This window comes from Dermochelys coriacea, chromosome 7 (genome assembly GCF_009764565.3).
Source record: "Dermochelys coriacea isolate rDerCor1 chromosome 7, rDerCor1.pri.v4, whole genome shotgun sequence".
Taxonomy (NCBI): Eukaryota; Metazoa; Chordata; order Testudines; family Dermochelyidae; genus Dermochelys; species Dermochelys coriacea.
Genome location: NC_050074.1, coordinates 81,933,440 through 81,960,784, shown reverse-complemented (window position 1 = coordinate 81,960,784; position 27,345 = coordinate 81,933,440). Strand labels below are relative to the sequence as shown.

General features: G+C 41.0%; 1 protein-coding gene across 16 annotated transcripts in view; it reads left to right on the top strand.

The window, feature by feature from the left end:
- Positions 1-27,345, top strand: part of RUFY2 (RUN and FYVE domain containing 2) — a 62,962-nt gene that overhangs the window by 17,161 nt on the left and 18,456 nt on the right. For 11 of the 16 annotated variants that reach the window (XR_006282863.1, XR_006282864.1, XR_006282862.1 and 8 more), the window contains 7 exons: positions 13,280-13,341; positions 13,814-13,879; positions 17,402-17,471; positions 18,793-18,894; positions 19,790-19,906; positions 21,316-21,483; positions 22,941-23,038. Coding sequence is in view for 13 of the 16 variants with exons in the window: in XM_038410401.2 (XP_038266329.1) it covers positions 13,280-13,341; positions 13,814-13,879; positions 17,402-17,471; positions 18,793-18,894; positions 19,790-19,906; positions 21,316-21,483; positions 22,941-23,038 (683 nt within the window). In the remaining 3 variants the exon portion in view is untranslated. Of the gene's footprint in view, positions 1-13,279; positions 13,342-13,813; positions 13,880-17,401; positions 17,472-18,792; positions 18,895-19,789; positions 19,907-21,315; positions 21,484-22,940; positions 23,039-24,228; positions 27,170-27,345 lie in introns of those variants that run through there. The other 5 variants (XM_043519312.1, XM_043519315.1, XM_043519311.1 and 2 more) reach the window with 2 other exon arrangements.

The following is a 27,345-nucleotide window of genomic DNA, read 5'->3' as shown; positions in this document are numbered from 1 at the left end:
GAAGCTTGAACTTGGTGTGTAGAGCCCTGCAAATCTGTGGATATCTGCTTTATATCTGCAGACCATTTTTGCAGATCATGGATTGGATGTGAATACAAGTTTTGTATCTGCGCAGGTCTCTACTGATGTGTTGGAAAAGAAATAGCAAGTGGGGAGAGGACTTAATATGGTCACAATAATAGGCAAGGGAAAATGATCTCTGCATTTGTTTTTGGTATAGATTGGAATAGGGTGGTATGGATGTCAGGCCATATTAAGCAAGTAGTTGGAATAGTGAAGTTATGAAAAATGAGGTCATGAACAAGAGCTTTAGCTGTATGGACAAAACCTGGATTTGGGCACAACCTGGGTATGGGGAAAAGAAGAGGGGTAGGGAGGATGATAGTGATGTCAGCAGTGATGAAAAAATTGAAGTGTATCGAGATGGTGTAAGATAGAGAATTCAATTTTGACCAAGTGAAGTTTAAGCTGACAGCAAGACATCTGGGAGCCAGTCTGAGACAAGAGTCGGGATCGTGGGAGACAAATCCAGAATGAAAAGATAGATATGTCAGTCAAGAGGGTAAAGACTGAAACCATGTGAGAGGGAAGTGTGTGTGATGGGGTGCAACAAAGGACAGAGTCCGTGGAAACTGTGAGTAGACAGGAAGAGGGGGGACATGTCAATAGAAACATTGAAGAAACAATTAAAAGAGCATGAGGAGAACTGAGCCCTGATCTACACTACGAGTTTAGGTCGAATTTAGCAGCGCTAGATCAGTTTAATCCTGCACCCATCCACATAACGAAGCCATTTTCGTCAACTTAATGGGCTCTTAAAATCGATTTCTGTACTCCTCCCCGACGAGGGGATTAGAGCTGAAATCGACATCGCCTGGTTGAATTTGGGTTAGTGTGGACGCAATTCGACGGTTTTGGCCTCTGGGAGCTATCCCTCAGTGCTCCATTATGACCGCTCTGGACCGCACTCTCAACTCAGATGCACTGGTCAGGTAGACAGGAAAAGCCCCACGAACTTTTGAATTTCATTTCCTGTTTGGCCAGCATGGCAAGTTGATCAGCACAGGTGACCGTGCAGATCTCATCAGTAGAGGTGACCATGGAGTCCCTGAATCGCAAAAGAGCTCCAGCATGGACCGAATGGGAGGTACTAGATCTGATTGCTGGGGAGACGAAGCCGTGCTATCAGAACTCCGTTCCAAAAGACGAAATGCCAAGATATTTGAAAAAATCTCCAAGGGCATGAAGGACAGAGGCTATCACAGGGACCTGCAGCAGTGCCGCGTGACACTTAAGGAGCTCAGACAAGCCTACCAAAAAACCCAAGAGGCAAACGCCCGCTCTGGGTCAGAGCCCCAGACATGCCGCTTCTATGATGAGCTGCATGCAATTCCAGGGGGTGCCCCTACAATTACCCCACACCTGCAAGGGAGTCTCACGTAACAGGGATGAGGATTTTGGGGACGAGGAAGATGATGAGGAGGGAGAGGCTGAAAATAGCACGCACTAGGCAAGCGGAGAACCGTTCTCCTCGACAGCCAGGAACTGTTTATCATCCTGGAGACAGTACCCTCCCAACCCTGGCTCCCGGACTTTGAAGGCGGAGAAGGCACCTCTGGTGAGTGTACCTTTGTAGATATAATGCACAGTTTGAATGCAAGCGTGTTGAATGATTCATTTGCCCTGAAGACTTGAGATGTATTCACGGCCAGTACAGCTACTGGAAAAGTCTGTGTCTGGGGATGGAGTGGAAATCCTCCTGGGACATCTCAATGAAGCTGTCCTGGAGGTACTCCCAAAGCCTTTGCAAAAGGTATCTGGGGAGGGCAGCCTTATTGTGTTCTCCATGATAGGACATTTTACCACGGCAGACCAGTAACACGTAGTCTGGAATCACTGCATAAGAAAGCATGGCAGTGTGTGGTCCCGATGTTTGCTGGCATTCAAGCAACATCCGTTCTTTATCTCTCTGTGTTATCCTCAGGAGAGCGATATCATTCATGGTCACCTGGTTGAAATAGGGGAATTTAATTAAGGGGACATTCAGAGGTGGCCGTTCCAGCTGGGCTGTTTGCCTGTGGCTGAAAAGAAATCATCCCTGCTGTTAGTCACGCAGCGTGGGGAGGGGTGAAGCGATCATCCCAGAGAATTGGATGGGGGAGGGCGTTAGTTGGCTTTGTGCTGCATGTTAACCTGAAAACATCAGCCCCTCCTTTTAAATGACCAGTATGTCTTTTTCAATTTTACTCTCCCTTTTTTTCCTCCTGCAGCTCCAAATGTTTCAATGCTGCGACTAGCATCTCCTTCCCAGAGGCTAGCGCAGATAAGAAGGTGAAAAAAAATGCACTCGCGATGAAATGTTCTCTGAGCTCATGCAGTCCACTCAAACTGAAAGAGTCCAGCAGAATGCGTAGAGGCAGACAATGGCAGAGTCCAGGAAAGCAGAAAATAAACGTGAGGACAGGTGGCGGGAGCAACAGGAGAGGTGCTGGGATCAAGAGGAAAGGTGGCGGCAGCATGATGAAAGGAGGCAGGATGCAATGCTGAGGCTACTGGAGGATCAAACTGATATGTCTGGTGTATGGTTGAGGTGCAGGAAAGGCACAGACCGCCACTGCAGCCTCTGTATAACGAGCCGCCCTCCTTCCCAAGTTCCATAGCCTCCTCACCCAGACGCCCAAGAACGCAGGGGCTCCGGGCACCCAACCACTCCACCCAGAGGACTGCCCAAGCAAGAGAAGGCTTGCATTCAATAAGTTTTGAAGTGCAGTGTGGCCTTGTCCTTCCCTCCTCCCCTGTCCCACCCAGTGCTTTCCTCCTCCCTCACCCCTCCCGGGCTACCTTGGCAGTTATCCCTCTATTAGTGTGACGAATGAATAAAGAATGCATGAATTTGAAACAACGACTTTATTGTCTCTGCAAGCGGTGATCGAAGGGTGACGGGAGGGCGGTTGGCTTACAGGGAAGTAGAGTGAACCAAAGGGGCAGGTTTTCATCAAGGAGAAACAAACAGAACAGACGGTAGCCTGGTCAGCCATGAAACTGGTTTTCAAAGCTTCTCTGATGCGCAGCGCGCCCTGCTATGCTCCTCTAACCTGAATGCGTGTAATCAGGGGCCAGGCGATTTGCCTTAACTTCCCACCCTGCCATAAACATCTCCCCCTTACTCTCACAGATATTGTGGAGCACACAGCAAGCAGTAATAACAATGGGAATATTGGTTTCACTGATGTTTAACCAAGTCAGTAAACTACGCCAGCCTGCTTTTAAATGTCCAAATATACATTCTGCCACCATTCTGCACTTGCTCAGCTTATAGTTGAACAGCTCCTGACTACTCTTCAGGGTGCCTGTGTATGGCTTCATGAGCCATGGCATTAAGGGGTAGGCTGGGTCCCCACGGTTAACTATAGGCATTTCAACATCCCCAACGGTTATTTTCTGGTCTGGAAAGTAAGTCCCTTGCTGCAGCTGTTCATACAGGCTAGAGTTCCTGAAGAACATCATGTATCTTTCCCAGCCATCCAACGTTGATGTTGGTGAAAAGTCCCTTGTGATCTACCAGTGCTTGCAGCACCATTGAAAAGTACCCCTTGCGGTTTATGTATTGGCTGCTTTGGTGCTCTGATCCCAAGATAAGGATATGCGTTCTGTCTATAGCCCCACCACAGTTAGGGAATCCCGTTGCAGCAAAGCCATCCACTATGACCTGCACATTTCCCAAAGTCACAACTGTTGATAGCAGCAGCTCAGAGCTTGTGTTGGCTACTTAGATCACAGCAGCCCCCACAGTAGATTTGCCCACTCCAAATTGATTCCCAACTGACTGTAGCTGTCTGGCATTGCAAGCTTCCAGAAGGCTGTTGTCACTTGCTTGTGAACTGTGAGGGCTGCTCTCATCTTGGTATTCTTGCGCTTCAGGGCAGGGGAAAGCAAGTCACAAAGTTCCATGAAAGTGCCCTTACGCATGCAAAAGTTTTGCAGCTACTGGGAATCATCCCAGACCCGCAACACTATGCGGTCCCACCAGTCTGTGCTTGTTTCCCCGGGCCCCAAATCGGCATTCCATGGCATATGGAGCCTGCCCCATTGGCACCAGGATGACCAAATTGCCGGGGCCCATGCTTTGAGAGAAGTCTGTGTCCATGTCCTCATCACTGTCGTCACCGCACTGCCATCGCCTCGTCGCCTGCTTTTGCAGATTCTGGTTCTGCATATACTACATGATGATTCGTGAGGTGTTTACAATGCTCATAACTGCCACGGTGATCTGAGCGGGCTCCATGCTTGCCGTGGTATGGCATCTGCAGGAGAGCAGAGTTGCAGGGGAAGCGGTGGCTGGATGATCAGTTTTGCAGACCTACTGCACCGTCTGCTGCCAGGACCGTGTTATGACGAGACAAGAGAAGCCGAGCAGAGTTGCAGCGGAAGCGGCCCTGCGAGACCACCAGCAGAGCAGAGTGGCAGCGGAAGTGGTGAATGATGATGGTCATATAGAGGACCTGCGAGGTTGATTCATAGCGTCAGGAGAGCAGAGTGGCAGAAAGAATGGTCGTTTGATGGCGACGGTTAGCAGTCCTACTGCACTGTCTGCTGAAAGCACTATGGCGTTGCACGGAAAAAATGCGCAAAACAATTCTCTGCCGTTGCTTTCACGGAGGGAGGGGCGACTGATGACGTACCCAAAACCACCCGTGACAATGTTTTTGCCCCATCAGGCATTGGGAGCTTAACCCAGAAATCCAATGGGCAGCGGAGACTGCAGGAACTGTGGGATAGCTACCCATAGTGCAACACTCCTAAAGTTGACACTAGCCTCGTTACTGTGGACGCACTCTGCCGACTTAATGCGCTTAGTGGGGACACACACAATCGACTGTATAAAATCACTTTCTAAAAAATTGACTCCTATAAATTCGACCTAATTTCGTAGGGTAGACATACCCTAAGAGAGAACAGTGTTGTGAACGCCAAAGGAGGGCAAGATTTCAAGAAGTCATTTATTTTCAGTAGTTTCAAAAGTAGCAGAGAGATCAGAGGATGAAGGTGGACTAGGGGCCCTGAGATATGGCCATGAAGAAGTTGCTAGAGACCTTGGTGAAGTGAGGAGGGAAGAAGTCTTATTGGAGGGAATTAAGGATGGAGTCGAGAGAGGAACTCAAGGGAACCATTGTAAATTGCCTGTTCGGTTATTTCTTTTTCTTCAGATTGTCCCTGTTTGTGGTGCACTTCAGACTGTGCATGTGCTCCCTGCACCCAGACCAGAGACATTTCTTCCCTAGCAATGTCCATTGGTCTGTGCATATGCCCTTGCATTCCTTGTGCTTCGCACCAAGGAGATAAATAGGGCAGTCGGACCACTACCACCTTAGTTTCTTCTTACTGTTTGTGCTTTAAAATGGAGCTCTGGTATTTGTGCTGGTTTCTTCAGGTTCTTTCCAAATAGTTTAAAAAAGTTTCTTATAATTAATTAGTTTTTAGGGGTTTGGTTCCCTAACTATACAAAAAACTATTCCCATACTTTGCGATCTCCCCCCTGGGTTGGAAGCAATCTCTGTAACTAACGCAGACACAGACATTCCCTCCCTCCCTCCCTCCCTCCAACCTTAGTATTCCCATGGTTTCAGGAGAGTATGACCAGAATCCCCAGATTTAAAAGCTGCATCAAATGCCACAAGCCCTTCCTGGTTACAGATTACCAGGACACCTCTCTGTACTGCCAGGGAGAAACCCACATCTCTTCCAGGTGCAGTATCTGTAAGTTGTAACCAATATGTTGGGCCCTTCCAAATTCATGATCCATTTTGGTCAATTTCACAGTCATCGGATTTTAAAAATAGTAAATTTCATTAATTCAGCTATTTCATTTAGAAATGTCATGGTGTTGTAATTCGAGGGATTCTGACCCAAAAAGGAGGGGTGTGTGTGTGTGTGTGTGTGTGTGTGTTATGGTATTGCTACCCTTACTTCAGCGGCACTGTCTTCAGAGGTGGGAGGCCAGAGAGTGGTGGCTGCTGGCCAGGAGCCCAGCTCTGAAGGCAGAGCTGCCACCAGAAGCAGTGCAGCAATAAGGATTGCATGGTATGGTATTGCCACCCTTACTTCTGTGCTGCTGCCTGCAGAGCTGGGCCCTCAGTCAGAAGCCAGCCACCACTCTCTGGCTGCCCTGCTCTGAAGGCAGCAATGAAGAAAGTAAGGGTGGCATATGGTATGGTATTCCCACCCTTACATCTGTGCTGCTGCTGGCGGGGCGCTGCTTTCAGAGCTGGGCGCCTGGCCATCAGCCACCACTCTCCAACCATCCTGTTCTGAAGGCAGCGCAAAAGTAAGGGTGGCAATACTGTGACTCCTCCCAACCCCGCCCAGATAACCTTGTGACTCCTCACCCCCCGCAACTCCCTTTTGGGTCAGGACTCCAATTTGAGAAACTGTGGTCTCCCCCGAAAAATTGGTATAATATAGGATAAAAGCACACAAGAGACCAGATTTCACGGTCCGCGATGCGCTTTTTATGGCTGTAAATTTGGTAGGGCCACATGAAAAAATAGTGAAGAGACTTGATCTCATTGAGAGAAAAGTTTTTATTCCTTGGTCTTTCAAGTCTCAAACTGCTGAGCGTTGATAGCCAAGTGTGATTTTACTGTCTATGGCAAACTAGTTGGCTTTGCTGATAAGGACATTCGAAATCAATTCGAGGCTCTGATCGGTGAGGGAAAGCTGATGATGAGATTGGCCCTCCAGCCGTAGATGTGACTGCTGTGGTATTAATGAGACACTTGTTGTGGCTTTCCTCCTTGGGAGTCCCGTAGGAGGTTAAACGTATGGCAGAAGACCATCTGTTTGAATGGTAAAAACTGTTCAGTGTGAAAACTGGTGAGTCTCTCCACTTGCTGAAAGACTCTTGAGCCACACTTTACTTGCTGGGTGTTCATGCATCTGTAATTAATGATTTAGATAATGGCAGAGAGAGTACACTTATAAAGTTTGCTGACGATACCAAGCTGGGAGAGTTTGCAAGTGCTTTGGAGGATGGGATTGAAATTAAAAATGATCTGGACAAACTGGAGAAATGGTCTGAAATAAATAGGATGAAATTCAATAAGGATAAATGCAAAATACTCCACGTAGGAAAGAACAATCAGTTGTATGCATACAAAATGGGAAATGACTACCTAGGAAGGAGTACTGTAGAAAGGGATCTTGAGATCATAGTGGATCAAAACAAGCTAAATATGACTCAATAGTGTAATACTGTGGCAAAAAAAAAAAGCAAACGTTCTGGGATGTATTAGCCATTATCTAAATCATTTGATGAAGATATTGAACAGAACTGGACCCAGAACCTATCCCTGGGGGACCCCACTTGATATGCCCCTCCAGCTGGACAGTGAACCACTGATAACTACTCTCTGGGAATGGTTTTCCAGACAGTTATGCACCCACCTTTATAGTAGCTCCATCTAGGTTGTATTTTTCCTAGTTTGTTTGAGAAGGTCATGCAAAACAGTATCAAAAGACTTACTAAAGTCAAGATCTTTTCTACCACGTTTACCACTTCTCCCCATCCTAATGTCTTGTTACCAAAGAAAGCTATTAAGTTGGTTTGACACAATTTGTTCTTGACAAATCCATGCCGATTGTTACTTATATTATCTTCTATGTGTCTGCAAATTGATTGCTTAATTATGTGCTCCATTATCTTCCAGGTACAGAAGTTAAGCTGACTGGTCTGTAATTCCCCAGGTTGTCTTTATTCCCCTTTTTATACATGGACACAATATTTGCCCTTTTCCAGTCCTCTGGAATCTCTCCTGTCTTTCATGACTTTTCAGAGATAATCGCTAATGGTTCAGCTATCTCCTCAGTCAGCTTCTTGAGTATTCTAGCTTGTATTTCATCAGGCCCTGGTGATTTGAAGACATCTAAGTAATTTTTAATTTCTTCTTTCGATATTTTGGCCTCTGAACCTACCTCATTTTCACTGGCATTCACTATGTTAGATGTCCAATTGCCACTAACCTTTTTGGTGAAAACTGCAACAAAAAAGTCATTTAGCACTTTTGCCATTTCCACATTTTCTGGTACTCTTCCCCTCCCCCCTTTATCATTTGAGTAATGGACCTAGCCTGTCCTTGGTCTTCCTCTTGCTTCTGATGTATTTGTAGAATGTTTTCTTGTTGCCCTTTATGTCTGTAGTTAGTTTACTCTCGTTTGTGCCTTGGCCTTTCTAATTTTGTCCCTACATACTTTTGTTATTTGTTTATATTCATCCTTTGTAATTTGACCTAATTTCCGCTTTTTGTAGGACTCTTCTTTGAATTTCATTTAGGGAGGTAAATTGGAGCTGGCTAGAGAAACCTGCACCTGATTAGTGAATGGTAAAGAGCTGCCAGTCTAATTAGTCTGGAACTACATATAGACCCAGAAGAAGTAAGTAAGGGGAAGTCAAAGAGTGGAAGGAGAACACTCTTCCCTTCTGGGTACAGAAGCTGAGAAGTCCTTAAGGCTGAAAACCCAAACTGTATGTGGTGAGAAGGTGGTGGGAGTGCATGCTGTAAATAAACTGCTCTGGTGATTGCTAAGTCCCAGGGTCTGAGTGATTTGTGAATGCAGCAGAAGCAGAGCAAAGGGGGCCCTGTACAATCGCTTTAACCCAAGCTGCCTTCCACTTTCAGATTCTCAACCAGTTCCTCCCTATTTGTCAAAATCAAATCTAGAAGAGCCTCATTTTGATTAAAAAAATTAGAATGATATAAAATTAACATGGCATACATTGAATGGATTAAAACAGGCTAACTGATAGGTCTCAAATTGTAATTGTAAATAGGGAATTGTCACTGAGTGGGTCTGTTTTCAGTGGGATTCCACAGGGTTTGGTTTTTGGCTCTACACTATTTAACATCTTTATTAGTTCCTGGAAGAAAACATAAAATCACCACTGATAAAGTTTTCAGATGACCCAAAAACTGGGGGAGTGTTAAGTATTGAAGAGAACAAGTCACTGATTCAGAGCGGTCTAGATCGCTTGGTAAACTGTGCTTGAGTAAGCCGTGTGTTTTAATATGGCTACATGTAAATGTATACATCTGAGAACAGAGAATGTAGGCTATTCTTATAGGATGGGGGACTATATCCTGGGAAGCAGTGACCCTGAAAAAGGTTTGAGGGTGGTGGTGAATAATCAGTTGAACACAAGCTCCCAGTGTGACACTGTGGCTGAAAGAGCTAATGTGATCCTGGGATGCATAAGTAGGGGAATCTCAAGTAGGAGTAGAGATGTCGTTATTTTACCTTTGAATTTGGAACTGGTGCAACCACTGCTGGAATATTGTGTCCTGTTTTGGTGCCCACAATTCAAGAAGGATGTTAATACATGGGAGAAGGTTCAGAGAACAGTCACAGTTTCCTCTGTAGCATGGGGCATGGGTCACTTGAGGGAGGATTATCTGCTCCTTGAAGTCTTTAAACCACGATTTGAGGACTTCAATAGCTCAGACATAGGTGAGGTTTTTCGTAGGAGTGGGTGGGTGAAATTCCGTGGCCTGCGTTGTGCAGGAGGTCAGACCTAGATGATCAGAATGGTCCCTTCTGACCTTATGAATCTACAAGAATGATTAAAGGATTAGAAAAACAGACCTTATAGTGACAGACCCAAGGAGCGCCATCTGTTTAGCTTAACAAAGAGAAGGTTGTGACTTAGTTACAGTTTGTAAATATATATGTGTGGAACAAATCGTTAATAAGGAGCACTTCAGTCTAGCAGAGCAAGGTATAACAGTCCAATGGCTGGAAGTTGAAGTTAGATGAATTCAGGCAGGAAATAAGGCATACATTTTTAGCAGTGAGAGTAACCAGTGGAACAATTTACCAAGGGTTGTGGTGGATTCTCCATCACTGACAATTTTTGAATCAAGATTTCTAAAAGAGATGCTGTAGGAATTATTTTGGGAAGTTCTATGGCCTCTGCTAGACAGAAGGTCAGACTGGATGATCACAATGGTCCCTTCTGACCTTAGAATCTATGAATAATACAAGGAAAGGACTTACCACCCTAACCCAGCCACGCTTCTCTGAGGACACAGTATTTGGATGGATGTCAGAAATAGAAAATGCCTACGCAGCTTATCCAGACCATCCTGAGCAGAAGTAGAAAGGACTCTACTAGGAATTGTTATTGTAGCCTGGTTCTTTAAAGATTAATAATTGCATTGGTTGCCAATTGATAATAATTCAATGAACTGGGGGTAGAAGGGTTCTATCCCAGAATCAGAAACAACGGAATTAAAACTAAGAAGTTCAATATCTTGTGGGGAACCCCAGAGTATATGGCAAAGACACACTGAAGGCAAAGCAAAGCCTTAGCCACTTTTATTAACACAATCAGTAAAGACAAGAAAGCTCCAAACCACATAAACAAATAGCAGTATTATAGCATTAGAGATATCTTTGGTATCATTCCTTGCATATGCTCATATATTTACCCTTCCTTGGGTGGTTAGAGACAAAGAACCAGCTCTGTCCCTGGCATGCCAAATGAGTCTGATGGTCCAGATCCCTAATGCCCAAAGGTTGGTGATGATAACGATGAAGAGTGAAGGGTAAATGATGGAAAGCTAGCCCCCGTTACATGGTAGTGTTGCCTATTATGGGGCCTGGGGTCTATCATGAATATTCATTTGGATACCCAGCCTCCTATATCCATATCTAACTTCTTCACCTAATAATATTGGGATGCCTTTATCCTATAGGTTAGCATAATGCCTTTTAGCTCATTACCGTATACATCAACTATTCTGTATAAACATCTGCCAATGATTTTATTCTAAAATAACCAAGCCTAATATCAGTTCAGTATTCCTGTGGTTGCCTGGTATCATTATGTACAACTCTCCTTGTAAGCAAACTATTACCAGTTCCCCAAAATCTAGGCTATGTTATCTATGCTAAGGGTTGTAGGCCTGCTTCACTTATGCTAACCCATTTAAGCCAATGTCTTACAGTATGCAAGCCTGTAGGTTCCTTGCGTTGCTGCTAAATAAAAGGCTAAGCTATCTCTATTGGCTACATTATGAAGCAAGTAGAAAAGATTTATGTTTTGGTGTGACCAATGAGGAATTTCCTGTTTATGAGCACAGATTCTGGACATGTTGTACTACCTTCTACCCTTAAAATCCATGGGGCGGTCTATTAGTTCCCTTGGGCTACCTTGGCAGCCATCAGTGCATTTAATTCACCAGTCATCAAATATTCTTTTTTCCCCCGCACCCAGTCTTTTCCCACTTCTTGAAGGGTATGACTAGAACACCTTCCCTTTGGTGGCTAAACTGGGACATGAACTTTGTTTTATCAACCCTCACTAAATCACTGTTGAAGCCTCTAGCATCTTGCTCTCTTATACATATCTCTATGAAGGTAGTGTTTTTGGTCACTATCACATTGGCCAGAAGAGTTGGAGTTAGGGGTGCTCATGGCAGGACCTCTCAGTACAGTTTTCTTAAGAATACAGTATCCATGACACTGCATCCAAAGTTCATCCAGAAGGCATTAATCAAAGCTTCCATTTACCGGTATTCTAGCCTAAGCCTTTCTCTAACAGAGAAGTGGCATGGCACTCACTGGATGTGCGTAGGACTCTTGCCTTTTACCTGCAAAGGACAAAATCATTTTGAGAGTCTCCTAGGCTCTTGGTATAATTTGTGGAATGAAGGAAAGGAGAAGGGACCATTTCCTACCAGAGGCTGTCAAAATGGATCTTGGGATTCATCCTGTTCTACTGTGAGATGAACAGTAAGCCCCCTGAAGGAACTGTGAGAGCACAGTCAGTGAGAGCTGAGGCAACACTGGTAGCTTCCCTGAGAGCGACATCCCTCTTACACCCATTTGGAGAGAAGTAACTTTTGAGTTCTGTACGCTCTTTTGCTAGACATTAGCTGCTGATGAAAGCAGCAGCCTCTGATGTTTCTTTTGGGCAGGGTAGTTCTGTAGTTTGTTATATTAGGACTTCAGGCACTGCTTGTGAATCACCTGAAGTGCACTACACAGGGACAGAAGAATGGGTTACCTTGTAGTAACTTGAGTTATTTGAGATGTGTTATACCCATGTATAGTGCACCACCTGCCCTCGTTCCCTGCTACCTCATCTCTTACTGGGAACTGGTGGTAGAAAAGGAATTAAGATGACTGTGGCCTGGCAGCCCCCTTTATTCCCTTGGTGCAGAACATGAGGAGAGTGAGGGCACATGCACAGACCGGATGGACACTGCAAGGGAGAAGTCTGTGGTCCTGGGTGTGTGGAGCGCATGCTCAACCTGATATGCGCTACATATAGGGACAACATATTTCGAAGAACTCTAGTTTTACTACAAGATGAATAACCCAACCTTTTGAGGTGAAGGGAAGAAGGGAGATGAAGCAGTAGTTATGCAAGTGGGACAAAAGTTGTTTGTTTTGTGAGGATGGTGAAGATCAGATTATCCGTGCATTGTGCTGTAAACATGCAGTCAGGGAGCATGAGAGTGAAGGTAAGGAAGGTCAGTAGTCAGGATGGGATAGTATCCAACGGGACAGGTTTGAAGAGTTATAAACAGAAAGCTAGGCATTTGTGACAGTGTTGGAGGAGGAAAAGATGGGGAAAGAGTGGAAGGGAAGCCATAGATCTTGTATGTTTTCTTTTTGAAAAACTTGGCAGAATCTTGTGCTTATTGGGAGCAGGATATGAAGGGGTCTTAAAGGAAGGCAAATGTTTTGTATAAGCAGTTGGAATTGTGCTTATGGGAATCAGTGAGGATGGAAAGTCTTGCAGTTTGTCAAGAAATACTGTGGAACTAAATAAAGGGAGAACAAAAGTGTAGTGGAAGAAGTGTTAAAAATCTGTTTACTTAGAATGAGTAGGATTGCCATGTATTTAACAGAGATCCAATAAAGAGATAAAAATAATTTTTTTCCTACTACTCCTTGGATAAACCCACTCAAATATAATAAGCTTGTTTCTCCAAGAACCAAAAAGGATTCATTGCATGTTTTCATTAGGCTCCTAAGGTTATATGATCCTAAACTGATTGTATCTATTGAAACAGAAAATTTAAGACTTTTTTGTTTTTCAAATAATGTCTTAAAGATCAACTGCAAAAAATGTTAGTATTCATATTTGCATACTCCAAGAAAGTGTGTCAAGGCTGGATCACTCTTAGAGAAGTTGGACTAACCAAGGTTTTGGTAGTTAAATACATATAAAGGCATGAATAACAACACATTTTTATTCCAACATTATTCATTCTAGGTTGGTGTGATTGATTTCTCTCTGTATTTAAAGAATGAAGACGATATTGGGAGTAAAGAAAGGTATGTTCTGTCAAAACACTTTGGATTTTGCATATGAAGTTAAATTATTTGTTGAACATTTTTAATATTTAATATATTTATTTTATTTGTTTAGATTTCTAAAATGCAATAAGCAATTTTCTGCAATTTTGTGCATAATAGTTTTGTGTCTAATCCACTAGACCATGTTCCTTCAACCAATTAGTTGATTTTAAAATGGGCTATTTTCTTTAAGTTTACACTTGCTCACAAATTTTAAATATAAATTTACATTTATTTGCAATAACGCAGTATCAGTTTTTGTCACATGGTACTTGTTATGATATGATTGCAGAGATTTTTTTGTTTTTTTTATAATAAAATTAAGCCACTTCCATATATTTTCATAGAATTTTTAATATGTAAATTTTCATATGCTTATAGAAGATAGATCTGTGTTTTTGAATGTATAGACAAATGTGCTTGCTAAAAATTAATTGCCTTCTCTCTTTAGAAATGTCCAGATTGCTGCAATTTTGGATCAAAAGAATTATGTAGAGGAACTGAACAGACAACTAAAGTAAGTATTTCTTGGGGTATGTGTGTCAGTCCAGACTTCCTCCAGGTTAAAACACATCTTTCTCCCTCTGCTCCTATATCATAACCTTGGCAGGAGAAAAGTTCAGGGGAAAAGATTAAAAATCCTTCCTACTTAGTCTGAGGATGGAGAGGAATTGCCAGACATATATTCTCTCCTGGGAAGACTGGAGGAGAGGAGTTAAATGTCAGTTTGTTGACTGTGGCTCTCCAGAAGATCTTTGGCCTTACAGCATACGATGTGTGACAACATCAACATTCCACCCTACAAACATGAGCAAATTATGATTCCTCAAGGATTCCATTAACCAGTGGTTCTCAAACTTTTTTTTTTTTGCGGACCACTTGAAAATTGCTGAGGGTCTCGGCGGACCACTAAATGATCTTTCCAAATGTTGTTTGTACCATTAGCTAACTATTGTAAAGCACTTCGGATAAAAGCGCTATATAAAAAAACCTTAATAAGAATTTTTTTTTGTTCTACAAATAAAAGCACACCACTCATATTTTAATATCAATAGTCTTACCTTTCTAATTCGATGGATGTGCCCTCTCTCCCTCGCTGCAGCAGCCCCCGAGCTGGGGCTGGGAAGGAGGGGGGGTCTCTCCAGGCACACACCTTAGAGGGAACTATCCGTGGACCACCTGAATGGAGCTCGCAGACTACAGTTTGAGAACCTCTGACATAAACTATTTCTCACGCCAAACTCCACGGCACTTTGTTTGTGGCTGTAATGTTGAGGACCAAGTCTGAATAGAAGAAGAGCAACAAAAATGATTAAAGGTCTAGAAAGCATGACCCATGAGGGAAGATTGAAAAAATTGGGTTTGTTTAGTCTGGAAAAGAGAAGACTGAGAGGGCACATAACAGTTTTCAAGTACATAAAAGGTTGTTACAAGGAGAAGAGAGAAAAATTGTTGTTCTTAACGTCTGAGGATAGGACAAGAAACAATGGGCTTAAATTGAAACAATGGAGGTTTAGGTTGGACATTAGAAAAAACGTCTTAACTGTCAGGGTGGTTAAGCACTGAAATAAATTGCCTATGGAGGTTCTGGAATCTCCATCATTGGAGATTTTTTAAGAGCAGGTTAGACAAACACCTGTCAGGAATGGTCTAGATAATACTTAGTCCTGCCATGAGTCTAGGGGACTGGACTAGATGACTTCTTGAGGTCCCTTTCACTCCTATGATTCTATGAGTGGTTTGATGGACCCTGACCATAACTGTGTACACTGGAGATCTAGAAAGAGAGTTTTCTGGAAAGAAGAGTTTCCCAACAAGTAGCCAGTGTAAGTGGTACTTAGTACTAAGGTGACAGCTTTTTCTAATGCACATAAAATTGGTATTTGGACAGAACCTGATTTGAAGGCCTGTGAATATGCTGCCTCTTTTTAGGAAAAGTAGATGGAATTTAATTAGTGAATGAAGCATGTGGTAAAACAGAGAGAGCAACTTTCTCAGGAACTGATTCCCACATGATTAACGAGTTCACGTTTCCAATATTAGGTACAGCAGAGACTAAAGTATGGAATACGATGGAGGTAATATTTTTTTTGATAAGTGGGGAAAAAAAGGGAGTAAGGATCATTTCTGCTGGTAGCAGCTTTAGCATTTTACCATACAAAATCAAAGGAAATCAAAGAATTTCAGATTATATTTTATTTTCATAAACATTTGATGTGAAATATCCATAGCACATATAATGTACTATCAATAAATACTTTTATTAAATCTTTACTTTTAAGAGCAGAACCTACTGGGACTTGAGACGAGTCTCTGTTCTGATTCTGGGAAATACCATTCTTCCACTGCTTAAATTCCCCAGCAGAGTGTTGCTATGTAAAGCTTAGGACTTGCATTGTCCAGCTATGCTGGAATGACAGGAGACACAGGATTTGGGTTTAATTAGGCTGTAACTTTTATTCTTAAAATATCTGGGACTGTCCAGCAGATACAATTGTACAGTGCAGGTAATTCCATGATCATTTCCTTATACTCGAGGGCTATTGCCATCCAGCCCTCTTTGCAATCCCACTGCTGGGACCCTGCCACTGCCCCTTCTAGATGAGTATTAAGGGGGCTGTAAAGAAGGGGGGATTTGACTCTCTACCATGAGAGTTGTAGGAGCCCCTTTCCGTCTCACATTTAAAGCATGCCTCCTTTAAATTCTTTACCCATCCATTTTTTATCTGATCCATATCCATTCCTGACATATACCACAAGTTTCCATAACGAGTTGCAACTTTAAGGCCTAACCCCCTTTATTAACCTAGTAGATCCCCAGCTTGCTGTGGAGAAGGTGGAAAACCCACCTCCCCTAGACCAATCTGGCAGTAAGGGAAAATTCCTTCTCAGCCATCTATTTGCCTCCCCAACAACATGCCCCAATTAGTATTGGGGCCCCATTCTGTTAAACACTGTAGAGACACCTATGAATTCTCTAATAGGAGGTATGAGACAACAAATGGGATGTAATGAATGAAAGTGGGAGAGGGGGAGTGAGTAGAATTGCTGCAATAAGATAGATAGGTTGCCCATGTTTATAACTTGATGATGTCAAGACATTTAAAAAAAATTATACATATATGCACATGCCCCTTTCTGTACTGAACACCCCACAAACTAGCTGTTCCTATGCACATATAAATAACAATCAATCCCATTAATCAATGGCTAGATGGAGAGGATTATCAGTTGAGAGGCTTCTGTAGGCATCATAGTAAAAGTAGGTTTGGAGGAAAGAGCACACATCTTCACAGACCAGGTTTGGGATTGTTCAATGCATAAAAGTCAGCCTGGAAGATGCTTGTGGGAGAAATTGGCAGTCAGACAGTGAAGGATGCTTGCTGGGAGGGAGAAGCTATGTAAGAGATGAGCAGATAAGTAGGAAGGGACGCAGCTGTGAAGGGCCTTAAAGATAAGAACAAAAAGGTTGAAAATAATGTGGTGGGAAAAGGAGGGACAGAGGAGGGATTTCAAAGGGGAAATGATAAGAATAGAATGATGGAGAAGGAAAATGATTTTAGTAGCTGTGTTTTGAATGGACTTTAAGGGGGAATGGAGTCCAGGGAGGAGCGGTATGCAGTAGTTAAGATGGGGAAGTGCTGAGAATCTGGATAAGAGTTTTAATTGTATGGAAAAAAAGCAAAAACAGAGCTTTGGAAAACTTATTGAGGACAAAACAACAACATTTGGATGCTGAGTGGTTGCGAAGGATGAGGGAGCAGGAGTCAAAGATGACACCCAAATCATGGGCTTGGGTGGCAGGGATGATGACGGTGTTGTCAACAGTGACCGAAGTTGCAGGGAGGAGAGCGTGTCACACAAGTATTCATTAAAGGAAGATAATCTGTAACATTTTTAGAAATAATTTCCAACTGCAATGATCAGCGCAGTCCTGTTGGCTGTTGCCAATAAACTTAGTGCTTGGCATAAAACTTTTTGTGTTTGTTTGTATGAGTTTTGGTGTAACACTGAATATTGATTTCTTTATTACTTTCAGTAGCACAGTCAGCAGCCTTCATGCAAGAGTTGATTCATTAGAGAAGTCAAACACTAAACTGATTGAAGAGGTATTGTTTCTTAGTAATGTGTAATACTATTTTTTAACCAGTGGTGAACGTGTTTCCTTTTTTCCTCCCTCTACAAGTACAGTCTAATTAACTGTATTGAAACACTGCCCAATATATTCAGCTACATTTGACTCAGTCTGAAGAAATAACACAAAGGTTGCTGGGACCTGTGCTCAGCTTTATCCCAGTTGACTATTGGATTAGCAAAATGCTGTAAAACATTGCAATTTCACAGCAGGGTTTAACAGTGTACAGAAGCACCCTATCTTAAAAGTTCTGGGAGTTGCTGTCAGTTCCAATTTGTGGAGACCACTGAGTAAAGGCATTCCTTCAGACTGCCAATCCACAGGCGAGCTAGATCTAGTTGAGCGGACAATGTATAGTTGTCTCAGCTCAAGCCAAAGGACTCTTTCTAAAAGCTCATTCACAATATGCAGGTATAAGTTTGTCTGCCTCTCTGTGCCAGGTTGTTTGGGTTGTTGGTTTTTTTTAAACATCCTGTCCTTTCCAATGTCTTAATACTTGAAGTAGGTAACAACATATTTGGGATTAGGAGGGGAAGATCAGTTTTTCCCCTTATTTTTTACCTGCCCTGAAAGAGAAATGGGGAAAAATATGATATTTCTACACTTAGCAGTTGAGGGGGCTATTAGTTTATTCTGGATGTGAACAAATTCAGATAATGAACAGCAGGTATACTGCCCCTCACCCCATCCCCATGTTTTGCACAATCCCTTACAAATCCTCTTCTCTCACCATAGTCTACCCCTTCTGACAAGCTTTCTGCCTAACTCCCAGGATTAAGTTAAGGGGCCCAGAAATACTCTGCCGAGGCCTTTCTTTATTCTGTCACACTGTAGGACTTTCCTAGTCCTCAGTGTCCCAGATTTATTCTTCCTTACCCAGGAAATTTGCTTGTGTAAGATGCTACATAGTGCTGCATACAGTATACCTGGAGATTCATGTTGAGAAACGGCTTTAAAACAGAAAATATATCCATTTAAATGTATATATAAGAACTTTAACAAGGGGAAAAAAGGGAGTATGTATCCTTTAGCTAGAATAGAGTATCACTGAAAAGCTATTCCTCTGTACAAGAGATGTAGAATAAAAAAGATGGTCCTAATTTAGATTTAATCTCACCTCAGTATGTAACTACAACTATAAATGATAGTTGTGCATGCATACAAAATAGATATCTTATTCAGCACACTGAGACTAAAGTAAGCAGTAATGTTAGCTATGTACACATTAGAATAATTTTTTGTTTTTTAGTGTTTGCAAAAATAGTCATACACTTCTCTTTTTTTTTCCCTTTTAGTTAGCAATAGCAAAAAACAATATAATTAAACTTCAGGAAGAAAATCATCAGTTGAGAAGTGAAAACACACTGATTTTAATGAAAACACAGCATCACCTAGAGGTATGTGAATTCAATATAATTAAACGTTACCTGGCTTGTCATTTGAATGTTTTATGTTGGCAACTATATCTCAGCAAATAGTTGGACTGCCATAAAACAATTTTATGTGAGGAATAGGCCTATGTGATTTGTTACATTTATGTCTTATGATAAAGCTTATCTAAATATTGTAGGAATCAATATTAATTAAGATCAATTTATTATTCTAAACAAATTTTGAGGGGTTTTTTCTTACATTTTGCATTGATCTTTGAGATTATACAACTTTCTGTTTGCAGTGGTTAATGTAATATTTTACTTTAAACCTTGTCAGAAAATAATTTGTGTGTTGGACTGGGATATTGTACATCCTATACTACTCTGAACAGTCATTATGAATAATTTTAGATTCAGTTATTGAAAAATATTTCTGGATAACCTGGAGAACCCAATATCAATAATATTTAAATAACTGGGTGAATTAAATGCTTCTGGAATTACTCAGCGACCCGGTGAAATACTGTACCAAAAATTACTCTTCCAGGCCTCAATTCAGCAACATACTTAAGCACTTGTCTAATTTTAAGCACGTGAGTTGTCTCCTTCCGGTTAATGGGATTACTCACATGCTTAAAGATTAGGCATGTGCATAAGTAACTTGCTGAATCATAAGTCTGCAAGAAGTTCATTTCATTTTGCAAGGTTTACATTTTTAAACTAAAATGTAATTCTCAATTTAAAAGTGATTAATCCATAATGTAGACAATCTTGGATCCTATTGGTTCAGTGGGTGTATTGTGCTTACATAGTCCATTGTGAATTTAAGCAACTTTTCTCTCCACAAATTCGTTACATTTAACTATAACAATTATTACATTTGTAGTGAAAACCAGATACATCTGTAATTTCTGTATAGGTAACCAAAGTGGATGTTGAGGCAGAGCTTCAAACATACAGACACTCCAGACAGGGTCTGGATGAAATGTACAATGAAGCACGCAGACAACTTCGAGAAGAATCACAATTACGACAAGTGAGTGTATTTAAAATGTGCTATGTAAACCTTGACAAGAGTAACATTTACTGTCTCTTTAATGCATTACTTTGACTATTTCTAACTTTACATTTTTTTCCAGGGGATGTGTGCTGCTAGTAATCTACCACACTGTTTCTCTAACCTCATGAGAATGTTTGTTGTTTCAAGTTTTTGAAAACTTGGAGCCATTATATAATTATTTCTTTAACAGTAGTGTCACTAAGCATAATTAGGAAGAATATTAATTTTTTGTATGAATAACGTGTTGGATTTTAGCAGCTATGTTAATTTCAAATATTTAGCTACATCAGTATTTTGAATACGCTTCCTAAATACATGCGTTAAATGTTTTTTCCAAAAGTAGAAATACTTATTTTTTTGACTTTTTAATATTATAAATAGAAAATTTGACTCTTATTCTTAAAATATTATTTCACTTATAAGAAATTAGGCTAATGATATTGCATAAAATGAGGTGGCTTTTATTAAGGTACAAACAAATGAACACAAGTCACCAAATGCATGACTGTGTGCAGTGTTTACATAATTTTAACAATATCTATTTTGCCAGAAGATAGAGATTTGTGAAGGTGAAAGATCCAGCACTGCAGGACCTGCAGTGCCATATCTCAATTTTGCATCAGATATACTAGATAAAATGTTGCATAGCTATTTACAAAATTGATGTTGACAGAGTATAGGGTTGCCAACCCTCCCAGAATTGCTGGGAGTCTCCAGGAATCAGCCTCAATCTCCCAGTTGCTATTGAAAACAATCTGGGAGATTTTAATAGGCCAAAAGTCTGGTTGGCAGGGGCGGCACAGCAGGGCTAAGGCAGGCTCCCTACCGGCCCTGGCTTAGCGTGGCTCCCGGAAGTGGCGGCATGTCCCTGCGGCCCCTAGGCGCAGGCAAGGACGGCCGGGGGATCTCTGGGTGCTGCCTCAGCTCCGAGTGCGGACTCCTCAGCTCCCATTGGTTATGAATGGCAGCCAATGGGAGCTGTGGGGGCGGTGCCTGCAGGGAGGGGCAGAGCTGCCTGGCTGCCCCTGCCTGCACCTAAAGGCCACAGGGACATGCCGCCGCTTCTGGGAGACACTGGAGGTAAGTGCTGTCCAGCCAGAGTCCACACCCCCTCCTGCACCACAACCCCTGCCCTGAGCCGCCTCCCACACTCTGAACCCATCGGCCCCAGCCCAGAACCTGCATCCCCTCCCACACCCGAACCCCCTACCCCAGCCTGGTGAAAGTGAGTCAGGGTGGGAGAGATGGAAGGAGGATGGAGTGAGTGGGGGGGACAACCTTGGAGAAGGAGTGGGGCCACAGGACAGGGGGCGGGGCAAGGGTGTTTGGGTTTGTGCAATTACTTGGCAAACCTAACAGTATAATTGTTTTTGTGCAAATCGTAGGACATAGAGAATGAGCTAATGGTCCAAGTCAGTATGAAACATGAGATAGAACTTGCAATGAAGTTGTTGGAGAAAGACATTCATGAGAAACAAGACACCCTCATAGGCCTTCGACAACAGCTAGATGAAGTTAAAGCAATTAACATAGAAATGTACCAAAAGCTGCAGGTAAAAGAGATCATTCTTAAATTGTTGAAACCTCTTTGAAGTATAAATGTAAGATGTGTGTGACTTTTGAAATAGTGCATGCTGCTCATGACATTTGAAACAGTATACCAATAGAAGAGTATTTGCTTCAGAAAGCTGATAGTCTTTCATCCATATGTTAAACTCTTGTTTTCTTAGTTTTGCTCATTTTCGCTGCTTTTTTAGCTCAGCTTTCTGCTTCTACTCTCTTCCTCTTTCAGAATAAATAGATCCAACTATATAAGTTAACTGCATTCACATAACACAGGTTTATGGAAGTCATTTTAAAGCATCGCTGCGATGTATAGAGGACTGAAGCACAGGTGATCATCATGGTACTGTACATAGGGAGAATGATATACCTGAAGTTTTGTGCTCCATTTGGAGGACCATATTGGAAAGAACAGTGAAGGAATTATAAAAAGTAAAGGAGGATAGTGAAGCGGTTAAATGGGCTTTGAGAGTTATAACTGTGAAGATCAACTAGGATAAACTGCAGCTAAGAAATGACCAAACATCGAGGAAATAAAAGAGAAAGTACTTTGTGATAATTTTAACTTGTTTCGAACAAGTTGTCAAAGGCAAGAATAGAAGTTAGTCATGGCTACCTGAGAAAGTGCACAGAGAAATGACATTACACGACGCAAAGAGTAGATGCGTGGACCAAGATGCTGCTGTCCATGTCTAAATGTTGTGTGTAGAAAGCAGAACAGGAATAAAGATCTGTCTTTAGTAAAATAAACTGAGACAGTATAGGCTCTTCAGTATTATTGTTGGTGTTTATGCAGAATGTCTGTCAGAGATCTGTAGTTTTTCTGTTTTAATCTGTGTTTTGAAACTTGTGTGTGATAATGTTAACTGGATTTAATGACAATACTGTACCTATATTTAGACCTTGAAGCATGGATCTTCACAGTTGTCAGAATCTGGTTAAAATAATGTTAGAATATTAAAGTACTCAACTATATCAGTAAGTAATTTTAGCTGTTGTTCTGGTACAGACCTAAGGCCTTATCGGTGCCTACCACTTTGCAGGATTGGGCCCATGAAGACCCCAGCATGAACTAAAACTAATGCTTATAGATGTTGTTGCTATGGATATAATGAGCTATTTAAAAAAAAAAATTAGCACTGAATTTTAATAGACACACATAAAAAGATAATTAAAAGAAATAAAATGAAAAATATATATTATTAAATAGAGTGTACACTTGTAAAATTCCAATAAAATGAAAATATACTTTAGATTGAAATTCTATACTTAGATATTTTTCTTGAATATTGCTTTATTTATTTTTTTTTTGATGGGAATGTTTAAAAAACATAAGCAAACAAATTCCAAAGCCATATTACAAATATTTTCCTTAAGAGAATGAACAAAAGCATCAAAAATATAGTTTAATATAAAACCTGCTTCAGTATTAATCTGTTTAATATAGGTTTCTGAAGATGCCATGAAAGAAAAGAATGAAATAGTTAGTCGACTAGAGGATAAGACCAATCAAATTACTGCAACTATGAAACAATTGGAACAAAGGTACAGCATCCATCTCTGTTTTACTTACTTTTCCACATTCATTCCTCCTCCCTTACTGCATTCCCACATAGCTGCCACTGAAACTTAACTCTCAGTAGGAAGTTTTAAAGAAGCATCATCTGCAACTGGTGTTTTACCATTGATCTTCAAACAAGTAGATTTATTTTTTGATGTTGTGAAGTCCAAGACTATAACAGGGTTCAAAAAAGAACTAGATAAGTTCATGGAGGATAGGTCCATCGATGGCTATTAGCCAAGATGGACAGGGATGGTGTCCCTAGCCTCTGTTTGCCAAAAGCTGGGAATGGGTGACGGGATGGTTCACTTGATGATTCCCTGTTCTGTTCATTCCCTGTGGGGCAGCTGGCATTGGCCACTTTTGGAAGACAGGATACTGGGCTAAATGGACCTTTGGTCAGACCCAGTATGGCCGCTCTTATGTACTGTATGAGCGGAAAAATACAGCCATAATTCAAGCCTTTTTATCTTGATTCACTTTCACCATTCACTGGTGCTGGCATTCTGTGCCTGCATCCAAGGTTGTTCTTTCAGCTACTGGGCTCAGTGATGGCCACTTCAGAATTCTGATTCATTATTACCTTTGTGTTATATTTTAATGCTATTCAATAAGGCTTTGACCCACCAAAGCACATGGTTAACTTTAAGCAAGAATGCTCACGTGTTTAAAGTTAAGCCTGTGCTAAGTATTTTGGATCAAGACCCTGGCTGGCCAAGATTCCAAAGCTTACATTAATTGCTTTGGAAACTCCCTTAGTGTAAAGATGTACACATGAGTATTACACCACGAATTAGTAAAATGAAATGATATAATAGCAGTGTGTAAGTTTATATTGTGGTTACTATATGTTTGTTACATAATATTAAGATGTGACTTGTGTGCTTCAGTTATTTAAATGGAATAGACTATATGCATCGTTAATATTTTTAATTGTAAAATGTAACATATCCATAGCCCTGTCATGTTGGTGTTGACGTGTCTTACCATTGTTTTCTTTTAAAGCTACTTATTAAAAACATAATTATATATTAAAAGATTTAGTGACATGAATATTCTTTTATTGACATCCTTTTTCCTCTTTTTTCTTTCTTTTTTTCCTTAATCCCAATTTTTACATTTTGAACTTTACTACCTTTATCTGTCTTTGATTTTGTCCATTACATACGTGAAGTGACAAAGATCTGTTAACTCAAACTAGGACTATTGCAATGTCATTTGTGAAATGTGCCAGCAATGAAGCACAGCACCAATACAAACTTGTCAAAGATATATCATTCTGAAAGCTACTTGGCTATTGATAGAATAAAATTTTTATGAGTTGGTTTAAAAAAATATGGTTATGATCTTAAATGGTATTGGGAAATCCTGTATTATAATTGGTCAGTAAGCACTAGTGATTTTGATACAATGTTACAGCTTGGAATGACTTTTTGTTTTCCAAAATAAAATCCTCTCCACCCCTTTCTCTCCTCTCAAAGAATAAAAAATCACTGTAATATTATTGACCAATCAGAAACTAGAATTTTCTAATGCTATTTAATCATTTTACTTTTTTTTAATGTTAAATACAAAGTTTATTTAAACATGTTAGCTGCCTTTACATTTTTGATTTCTCATTGCCCTGACACTTACCTCCAGTTACAGGGTTTTCCCTCACCCCTTATTTATAGCACTTAAATAAATAAAGAACCTCCCTTTCAATTAATAAAAAACCCACATTTTTATTGTTGTTGCACTTTCAGGGCTTCTTTTCTCCTATACCAGAAAACATGCTGTCAAGTCTTTTAATGTGGCTGCTGATAGCATCGCTTTCTTGAGTAGCATAGACAGAAGTATTTTTCCTGAGAACTGGCTAAAACAGCTTATAAAAATGTGCCATAGGTTCTGTCTGTACTTTACAAAAACAAAACCCAAATAACTTCTGTATTTGTAGAACTCTCTTATACACAGTTAAAATACAGTTCAGCCTGCTAGCATAGAGCAGAATGTAAGATGTTTTTACAGAGCTACTGTATCATGGATACAACCAAGATATGACTAGAACTAAAGACTATAAAGCAGGAAGGCCTTATCTATGTAGAAATCTTTGTAGCTGTAATTCCCCCAGGGGTAGCAGTGGTAGAAAGTGTAGCATAGGCAGGACTCAGACATTTACGGGTAGATCCTCAGATGGTATATAAATTGTCAGCTGAGGATCTGCTCTTATCTGAGTTGCTACCCTGGTGGAGCTGCACTGGATTTGAATTACAGCTATAGAATTTGCAAGCTGCTAGTATAGATACAGATTCTATAGTTGCTAGCATGGTTCTCAGAAAAAAAAAAAATCCTTGTCCATATTAGTCTTGGAAATTGTGCTAATGCAGTTTCAGCTGTAGTTTAGAAAGGGTCTTAGTGGTGTTTTTAATTTTCCTGTTTCATTTAGTCTTTCACCCTTCTTTGCCTTCTGGCATAGCAGCAAGAATTAGCCTTGCTGTGCACCAATATTCTCCCTTCTCCTATCCATCCTCTTTGGCCCTATTTGTATTACAATTACAAACACATCAAGGAACTTCATTATAACATATTGTAGTGTAGAGTAGACCATAACAGTTTTTCCTACCTGGGCTTAATTCAGATGCTTTCAAATAACATGGTTCGAGTCCAGTGTGTTGTCATTTCTGCACTGGCAGTTTTTGGTAACTGCCCCACCTGTGCAGCTTCACCGTTGGTAGCATGAGCGTAGGTGGGGAACTGGAGCTTTTATTAACATGAAATCTAATTCTGCTGAGATGTCTAGTAATGCTGGTGCATTGTCTGCATGAGCCCTCTCATTAGTTGACTGGTAGCACAGCAATGGTAGGCAGTTTCCCAAAGATGGCCAGCGTAGATGCATTTTACATTATAAAACATTAGTAGCCAGGCTCCCTAACATGATTGTGGTTGTAGTGTAGATAGGGTCAGTAAGCAAGCTTTCATTTAATTTTGCATTTAACAGTGATAAACTGGGAGTTGTGTGTTACTCTACATTCAGCTGACTGGGAAGTGATGATTCAAGCCAAGCCTTGAGAGAAGAACCACTCAGTTTTCTCTCAGCATTTTGCGGGCTTGTGTACATTACAGATGCTACAGCAGCACAGCTATGGTGCTGCAACAGTGCCATAGTGTAGACAGTTGCTACAGCTACAGAAGGGGTTTTCCATCACTGTAATTAATCCACCTCCTTGAGAGGCGGTGTTCTTCTGTTGACCTAGTGGTGTCGAGGCTGGGGCGTAGATTGGTTTAACAGTGTCTTTTGGGGGAGTGATTTTTTTTTTCCACCCCTCAATGCAATGTAGCTAGGTCAACCTAAGTTTTAGGTGTAGAGCAGGTCTGAGAAGGGACAAAAGAGGCAATTGTAAAATGAGACACCTCAACTGGGATGAGGCTCTGAATGATGTTTCACTGGCTACTCTAATCTCCCTTGTATATCTCAGTAAGACAGTTGAATATGGAGTAACATACAATTTTTGATTTAGTGTTTACATTTCAATTAAATTTAAGCCACATCTTTTTTGGGCGGAAGAGAGGGTCAAACAGAGATAAATCTTGGTGCATTGGTGAGGTATAAGTGAGGGGAGAGGGCTATCCAAAACAGGAATGCAAAATCCCTTGAAAATCAAAAGAAAGAGCTTAAATGAAAGCCTGACTTCTGTTGTTTATTCAGTTTTATTTGTTTTTGTTTATCATATGGAGCTAATTTTAACCATGATTTTTAATACACATTAAATATATTTAATAATGTTATTTATTAGTGGTTATTCTGTAAGTGTAGTAAGATGCTCCAGGGTGTGTTCTGCTGTCTTACTACAGCTGTGTTTTGCTATCTGATTCCAGTGTTCTGTATTCAGGCTCATGTCTGAATCGCTTCAAGCCATTCCAGCACAACACACACTGTCTTATTGATTGATTAGTATAGACAAAGTAGTTACTGTACTTCTACAGGTCTTATAAAAATTTCTCCCACAGTAACACATGTATGTACGCTCAAAGTTAGAGCAGTAAGTGATATAGATCAATTATAAAATCTGTATGGTTATGCTTTGATGGCATCTATTAATGGTGAACATAAAATAAAAACAAATTAGAAGACTTAATCTGCTTTTCTTTCTGTACTGAAAACCAGAAGCTAGATTTCTAGGCATTGTGTGGCTCTCTTGTTTGAGTTTGTGAGTTTCCCCAAATCTTTGTTTTTATTTAGAAATGTTTCTATTTCCCCATTTTTCTTTTATTTGTCTTCTTCACCCTTTACACCCTAGTTCTAGCCTCAGTT